Genomic DNA, 9,089 nt, shown 5'->3' on the forward strand with positions numbered 1-9,089 from the left:
AACCCATGTACTGAGAGGACTTTGGAAAGTACTAGGATAGGTGGAAGTAGTCAATATAATGAACTTAGGGCAGTACATAAAGCTATTGAAACAGAGAAATGAGGATAGTGTGATATATTCACTGATTTGTGGGCAGTAGGTAATGGGTTAACTACATGGATTCCTATGTGGAAAAATCAAAATTGGGAAATTCATGGTAAACAAGTTTGGATCAAAGAACTATAAGAAGATATATGGCACATGTCTTTGGTCACTAATTTGTCAGTTTTTCATGTAGAAGATCACGTGGCCCTCACTACGCCAGAACGTGAATACAATACACATCCTGATCAACTAGCAAAGATGGCTACTGAACGTGTTGTCCCTGCTCTTACAACAAATGATGATCCAGTGCTAGCAAATGGCCACCAAATGGCCAGCCCTTTAGGGGTCCAGGTAACACACTAAGGGGCATAAGATCAAGGTATTAGTATCTCTTATTCATTGTTAAAGCAAGTAGCAGAGGATGGATTTTACCTAAAACAGGATTAGCAGTTCAGGGAATACATGTACTGGCTGGATTAATAGATTCTAGTTAACAAGGAGAAATTATTGTGACATTCCAGAATTTAGATGAAGAACTTATACAGTTGTGTAAAAATGATAGAATTGTTCAATTTATTATCATTTGAGAAACAATACCTCTTACGAAAACTGACCTTCCGTCCAAAATAACTATCGGAGGAAAGGAAGGATTTGGTTCTACTGATAGAACAAAATTAGAAGCAAAGCAGAAGCCAGATGATGTTCTGAAGGCTGCAGAAATTATAGCATATGGGAAAGACAACACCGCAACACTGATTTACCCAGGAAAAAATTATTTTGAAATTGTACCCTTGACTCATATATTCTATCATGAATGAGGCTATGATAATCTCTTTGTTTCTTTCTAGATTTTTGTCTGCTAAATTTGTTCATGAGATTTGTTTCCTGCAGGCTTAGTACCATCCACCTGCAGATGTCTGATTGTTTAAGACAGATGTCAACCTCTGATGTGTTCAGATGTCACCTCTGGACATGCCCATGACTATAATATGTCATCCCTGGACCTGCAATCAACTGAGTTCCAGATACCAGCTTGCTAAAGAACTGACCTCTTAAACAGGACTCTATCTTTTCGGGCAGGGAGAGCTCTTAGTCCAATTTCAAGAAGATGAAGCTTTGGAGGATGAGACCTTTGCCCCTTACACCAATATTTTGAGCCCCATTTGTTTGAGGTGGGAATGATAACATTGTTTTATATGCTTATTTTGTGTTATCCCTGTTATATTGTTGTGTAAAGTTCTGTTGATACCAATTATTCTGGAATTCTCATTGCCCTATGTGATGGATAGAAAAGATCTTGGGGCTGAAAATAATAGCAATTTAGATTACAAGATCTTTCCCAATCATTAATAGGACATGAGATCTGCTTACAACACAAGAAGCCTAAGTCACATGTGGTAGAAGGAGCTTCCTGGCAGGAAAAGGAAGTTAATGTCACAGGAAATGCATAGAGAGGGAGAAACACACACACACACACACACACACAGAGAGAGAGAGAGAGAGAGAGAGAGAGAGAGAGAGAGAGAGAGAGAGAGAGAGAGAGAGAGAGAGAGGAATAGAGGAATTATGGCTGCTAATGGCTGCACTAAGAGCTGTGATGATAGCTGGAGCTGAACAGACTGATTTAGCTGTATTATGAGTTTGTTTTGGGGAAGACCCCAGCAGGGGTCAGAGAGGTTTTGGGATAGAGAGGCTCCATGATGTGATATTATGCATTGAATGCTTTACTGCTCTGATAGATTGGGGAAATGGTTTGTGGGATATGGTTCTCTGGTGTCTGAATTAATGGTTTACCTCCTCTAACTTCTATGTGGAGAGTCTCATATACTTTGTGATGCAGAAACACATAGGCCTTTTGACAATTATCCTCTACATTGTTATTATTGCCTTACTGATACAGTGCCCTTCATGTATTCTATAATACAATAACACTGGCCTTCTTGCTGTTCCCTGAACAAGACACTCCATTTCCCAATTTGGTCGATTTTCACTGGTTATGTCCCATTCTTGGAATTTTCTCCCTCCTCATCTTCCTCCCTCTTCTAGTTTCACTTGTTTCCTTCAAAACTCATCTAAACCTCCACATTCAGAAATAAAAACAACTTTCCTAAACTCCCTTAACGCTAATGCCTTTCTTCTCATATCTTCAATGTATAATTAATATAGTGTATTTATACATAATTGTAAATTGTCTCCACATTTTTCAGTGAGCTCCTTGACAATAGTGACTGTTTTAATGGTATTTCAGATTATCAGTGTTGAGGAAAGGGCTTAATAAATGCTGCTTGACTTAATATGTTGATGGAAATATGTATTAGTGTAAATGTAATAGAAACCATTTCGCAACTATGCATTCAAAGTGACTAACATGTCCATGCCCCGTGATTCCATTGCAATGCATAGACTCTAAGAAAAGTACTGACCAAAAAGAAACTCCATTTATGGGTATACCAAAGTACTTGTAGTGGTATGTTTTGTTGTTGACATATAAAAATGTAAACAAAGTATATGCCCACTGATTGGGGTTTGGGTCAAATAAATTTTGATGCACGAATGTAATTCAATGTAATGGAAAAATGTGCCATAAAAAACAGTGAGGTCGATGAATACATAGAAATATGGAAAGATGTTCAGGAACTGATGCAAAGTCAAATATGCTGAGCCAGGAAAATAATATCCACAATAAAAAATGGAAACAAAAATAACAACCAAATGAATAAAATTGAATATTGTGAAATTTAAAAAAATCAAGATTGTCTCCAAAAGAGAAGACATATCTGTCTAATTTTATAGGGAATCAGAAGTGAGGGGTGGGGTTGACATAAGTTTAGCATTATACCTAACGACATAACTTTTTCAATGTCTTGATTTTTTTTCTTCTTTTTTTAAAAATTCCTTGTTTTAAGTAATGACTGTGAAAGGATAAGGGTTAGAATATAAGGACAAATCTAGGCAAAGTAAAAATATAAGGAATGAATAAAATGTATTTTCAAATATAAAGGCCTATTGATTAAAAACTTTTATTCTTAGCTTCTTGAATGCAAAATTACTATATAGACAGAATTTTTGCCGTATGAGTTGATTATAGTGAAATCATACACTGTAGAAACAAGATGCCCTGAGAGCTGCCCCAATGTTTTTTTTTAATACCTAGGATTTTTGTTTCTTTCAGATACTGTGTTTGTGTGTGTGTGTGTGCGCGCGCGCGTGTGTGTGTTTCATATCAATAGGTGCAATTGCAATTGTGTGTAGCCTTATCTCAATGACACTCTCATAGTGGTCTATCCATGCCCTTTGCTGAGGTAAACTAAGCTGCCTTATGAACACTATACCCCACACTGTATAATATGACTCAATTGCACAGTTATTAATCAATTATTCTTGGTAAAGGGATTTTGCTATCCTTGGTCACAGCACCTGAAATCTGTTTTGACATTCATGGAGAATATGCCAAACTCTGTTCTTGGACTGAATCTTTAAAGCATTCAATTTTTCAAGCCTTCCCCCTCCCCATTATTTATCAAGCTGAAACTTAATTACATTTCAAATAATAGCAAAAGATCATAGGACCAAAGAATGGAAAATATTTTAGAAATAATCTAGTTCAAGTGAGAATATTCTATGCAGACTTTTGCTGAAGTCTTCTCCAATGTATAATTCCAAGATTGAATTAAATTTCAGTTATGAGGGTCTCAAAATTAAGGGAGAATCAGAAACATACAAAGCAGAAAGCAAAATTATTTCAAGAATACAATTTCTACATTGTTTTGAAAATGTGATTGATTTTTATTTATAAAATATGCATACATATAATTACATAATTGATCACTTTAAGAAATATTCTCTCATCTACAATAAAAATTTCATAATTATTTAGAACTTTGGCTTGGAGCAGATGTGTCGGCTTCTCAGTCGAATGATGGCTGCTTTCATCTCCTGATTCCTCAAGCTATAGATAATTGGATTTAAGAGAGGAGTGATGGCTGAGGAAAACACTGAAAGAAATTTGTCTAATGAATAACTGCTAACTGGCCAAGCATAAATAAGGATTAGTGACCCAAAGAAAAGAGTTACCACTGTGATATGAGCAGACAGTGTAGACAGAGCCTTAGACAGTCCACTAGGGGAGTGATGCCACACAGTAACTAATATAACAATATAAGAGACAAGCAAAAGAATGAAGCAGATCAGGGTAAACAGCCCACTGAATGCAACAACAAGCAATTCCTGGACAGAAGTGTCAGTGCAGGCAAGTTTCAACACCAGGGGAAGGTCACAAAAAACATCATCAATCACATTAGGGCCACAGAAGGGCAGACTCACCATAAAGGCCATTTGGCTCATACTGTGCACAAACCCAACCGTCCATGAAAGCAGCACACATCCTACAAGAATTCGATGGTTCATGATAGTCATATAATGAAGGGGCTTACATATTGCAACATATCTGTCAACAGCCATTACTATGAGAACAGTCATTTCACTCCCTCCGAAGAGATGAGCTAGAAATATTTGTGCCATGCAGCCCCAAAAGGAGATGGTTTTCCTCTCCCTGAAGAAGTCTATGATCATCTTAGGGACAGTAACAGTGGAAAGAGTAATGTCAAGAAAGGAGAGGTTTGCAAGGAGGAAGTACATGGGGATTGAGTGCAAGTGGGAGTCAAAAGTCACCATAAGTATAATGAGACAGTTACCAGCCAAGATTGATAGATAGGCAAGGAAGAAGATCACAAAAAAGAAAATCTCGATCTCCCAAGAATTAGTGAGTCCTAACAAAATAAATTCATTTATCATAGAGTTGTTCTTCATCCCAATCTAAATGATACACTTCAAGCATCCAGGAGTTCTCTGCAGTAAAGACAATCTGAAGGAATTCATAATTTCAGGTTAATATTGTTTAGTATATAGAAAAAGGCAAAGAATATTACACATCAAAAAACAGATAACATTGTTAAAAACTCTTTGGTACACGTTTGTGCAAGTCATTTACTCTCTCTAAACCTGTTTCTTCAGCAATAAGATGAAAATCACAATATCACCTTTCTCAGGGTTGTTGTGAGAATTAAAGATGATTGAAAAGCCTTTAGCCCAGTGCCTGATATGTTGTAGGCATTAATAAGTGCTTCTTAACTTTCCATTCACTTGTCTTTCCATTCCCAATTCTCTTCATGGTGCCAGACAAATAGTAGGTTTTCAAAAAAAATCCATATTGAATTGAATATTAATAATATATCTAGGGGCAGCTAGGTGGCGCAGTCAGTAGAGCATCGGCCCTGGAGTCAGGAGGACCTGAGTTCAAATCCAACCTCAGACACTTGACACAAGTACTAGCTGTGTCACCTTGGGCAAGTCACTTAACCCCAATTGCCCTGCCAAAAAAAAGCAAAAAAAAAATAATATACCTGGCTGATGCATCTGTTGGTACGATTGATGGAAACTTTGCTTTAGGTATTATAATTTCTATAAACACAACACTTGCTTATAATGGCTATAAGATTGGTTGGCCCAGGATTGAATTTTACTTAAATCAACTCCCTGTGGACAGTTGCCTTATGTGTTACTCAAAATTAATCATTTCCAGTTATAATCTATTCTTCTCAAAGCTAGAAAAAAAAATCAACTTCCCTAACTACTAAGAAATGTAACCAAGTCACCCTGGCTAACCGCATGCTAGTACCTTCCTTTTGCAAAAGGGAATGAAATGTTTCATGTACAGCATGTTAGCCTATTGCAAGTTCATTTCCCAGTGCCCTTTTCAATGCTAGCTCCATTTTTCTGCTATGGACCCAATTATCACTGCTAGGCATATACATACAAGATCACTATCTTTATTCTGAACTCCAATTGTATATTTCAATCTCAAAACTAGCTATCTCTTTTTAAAATTGTATTTTTAATTTATTGAATAAAACAAGTATTTCCGTAACATAGTACAAAAAAGATGAATGCACATGAAATTGCAAATCTACAACGCACAACTTGCTATGTCTTTCAAATACACAACAAAATTATCTTGTAAATTCTTTTTTTCCCTACCTACTACCATTAGACACAAATACATATAGATGCAAAGTTATTCCATACATACTTCTATTAATCAGTTCTTTCTCTGAATGCATATAATGTATTTCTTCACATGTCCTATTACTACCAGAATGATTTACCAAGCATTTAAAATGCAGCTTGCCCAAAGACATGCCAAGTATCAATTTCTATCACTTTTCTTCTTGTTCAAGATGATGAGTTTCACATCAAACCGAATTCATTACATATGGGAAATAGTAGGCACTGTGCTATATTCTATTGTGCAGTTGCAGAGATGAAAAACAACAAAGCCCCTTCCTACAAGGAATATAGATGCTAAAGTAGAGGAAAGGGGCAAGGTACATGACCACAGCACATAGAAAAATGATTCTCCATTTCCTAATCTCCTCCTTAATAGTTTGCCTCTGTACTTTTGCTCACATTATTTTCTAGGCTAGAAATACCATTCACTGAACTTCCAGACTCAGGGGGCAGCTAGGGGAGCAGTGAGTAGAGCACTGGCCCTAGAGTCAGGAGGACCTGAGTTCAAATCCTTCCTCAGACACTTGACACTCTTACTAGCTGTTTGACTTTGGGCATGTCACTTAACCCCATGTGCCCTTCTTTCTTCCCTTAAAAAAATAAAACAAATCCAGCCTAAGATATTTATTAGCTGTGTCACTATGGACAAGTCACATCACATCTGTTTGCCTCAAGATTCTCAACAGAGTAGTTGTTCATTCCTCTATTACTGTCCCCTGTTTCATATCTTCAGATCCCCATAATGAAAAACTCTGTGCCAGTTTTTACTCTGCTTTACTTTCCTTCCCCCCAGTCTCAGTTCAATAGTTTGAAAATTCCAGGTAGTTCTACTTTCTAATTGTCATTTGAATATCAAGTTCTCCTCTTCACCCAGCTCCTAATTTCATTCAGACCCTCATCACCTTTCCTCGAGAAATGTTTGTCAATTTAATTGAAAGAAATAAAAATGGACTATTCAAACTGCCTTATAAGTTATTTGTTTTGCTCATTCCCATCTCCAATTCAATCTTCACACACTTGCCAAAATAATCTTCCTAATTAGGACTGGGCAGGTCATTCCATATTCAGCCTTTAGGTTCTTCAGTTTGCAAGTGGAATAATGTACACACTTCAAAGAATGGCATTAAAATCATGTGTATTATGTTGTAGTACAAAAAACAACTATTACCCTACTTACTGATCTCATTTTGCCCTATCAATATTGACACAGGCTATCTACAATGTCCAGATCATACTCATTCATCATTGCTGCCTTTTCAAATCAGCTCCGATGCCACTTCTTCCACAAAAGTTATTGTGATCTACCCAACTAAAAGTGATTTCCTCCACATCATATTTTATTTTTCTATGCTTTATCCTTATCCTGTTGTGAGATCTATACTTGCACCATATTTGTTTTTGCACATGAGAAGCAGCCTGCTGTAGCAGTAAGAATACAATAAGTAGCATCAATTCAAGAAAAAGAAGAACTTGATCCTGTATCTCTTTTAATAATTTAGTGACCATGATCAAGTTGCTTAGCAGATTTTTTTTAATTTTTGCATGTGTAAAATGAAAATATTAATGGCCATAGTGACTACTTCACAGTACATTAAGAAATGAATAATTGTTACTTATGAAACCCTTGGCAAACCTTAAAACATGATATAGACAGACATTATTGTTGTTGTTGTTCTTCTTACTATTATTATTGCTTACAGTATCCCTGCCCTCTATGGTTCTTAACTCTTCTATACCACATAACTCCATATATTTTTTTTCACTTTTGGTTTATATCATTTTCTTTCATGGTACCCCCAATGCCAAGGATAGTGTCAAGAACAAAGAATAAGCCTAATAAGTGGTTGCAGAATTGAAAACAAATTTTCTGATTTGATCAAGAAAATGATTGATGACCACACCAAATCTCCTGAATCTATCATAGAATAAAATCTGGGAATAGCCACTCATGTTCTGGCTAAAAAGCTATTCTAAATTCATAAAACAATAGTCATAGACCACTGAGGCCATCTAGTACCACCCACTTGTTTTACCGATGAGGAAACTCGAACTGGAGAAATTGTCATATTCATTCCTTCAGTGGAAAGAATCCATCCTTTCAATTCAGGAGCCAAATCTATATAAGAATTTGTTGGGTGGTTATTACACAGAAATCCCAGTATATTAGCATTGGTCATTCAACCTACCAATTCTAGACAAAGGCCTCAGGGAGCAGCATTTCCAAAGATATATGAACACGTTGAAATTTTGACTCTTGGTTATTTTCCTTTGGCTTCAGGAAGAGAGACTTATATACACTCTCAGAAAAGAAAAAAAAAACACTGGAAAGATCTTTCTGAAATAATGCACATAAAATCAGAAGAGCAAATCCCTGTGGGAGTTATTAGAGAATCACATTTTGCTTGTTTGTTTGTTTGTTTTCAATTAATTAATTAGTGGGTTTTTTTTTAGTTTACAACACTTAGTTCCACGGTTCTCCTCCTCCTCACCTAACCACCCAAGATGGCATGTAATTTGATAGGTTCTACCTACACCTTCATATTAAACTTATTTTCACAATAATCAAGTTGTAAAAAAGAATTATAACCAATGAAATGAACCATGAGAAAGATGAAACAAAACCTAAAATAAAATAAAATAAAGAGGGAGCAAATAGTTTGCTTCAATCTGCATTCAGACCCCATAATTCTTTCTCTGAATGTGGATAACCTTTTCCATCATGAGTCTTTTGGAGCGGCCTTGGAACCTGGAATTGTTGAGAAGAGCCAAGTCTATCAAAATTAGTCATCATAGAAGCAACGTGTCTGTGGTTGTGTACAATGTCCTCCTGGTTCTACTCATCATCATTCATATATGTTTCTCCAGATTCTTATGAAGTCCATCTGCTCCTCATTTCTTATAGCACAATAGTATTCCATTACATTTATATACCACAATTT

At 36.2% G+C, this 9,089-nt stretch overlaps 1 protein-coding gene across 1 annotated transcript; it reads right to left on the reverse strand.

Moving 5' to 3' along the window:
- Positions 1 to 3,957: 3,957 nt before the first annotated feature.
- LOC118829782 (olfactory receptor 4K13-like) lies at positions 3,958 to 8,327 on the reverse strand. Its single transcript, XM_036736664.1, has 2 exons — positions 8,184 to 8,327; positions 3,958 to 4,899 (listed from the first exon to the last, which is right to left on the reverse strand). The coding sequence occupies exons 1-2, from the start codon at positions 8,325 to 8,327 to the stop codon at positions 3,958 to 3,960; spliced, it is 1,086 nt and encodes a 361-aa protein (XP_036592559.1).
- Positions 8,328 to 9,089: the final 762 nt, after the last annotated feature.

Source organism: Trichosurus vulpecula, chromosome 8, assembly GCF_011100635.1.
Source record: "Trichosurus vulpecula isolate mTriVul1 chromosome 8, mTriVul1.pri, whole genome shotgun sequence".
Classification (NCBI taxonomy): Eukaryota; Metazoa; Chordata; class Mammalia; order Diprotodontia; family Phalangeridae; genus Trichosurus; species Trichosurus vulpecula.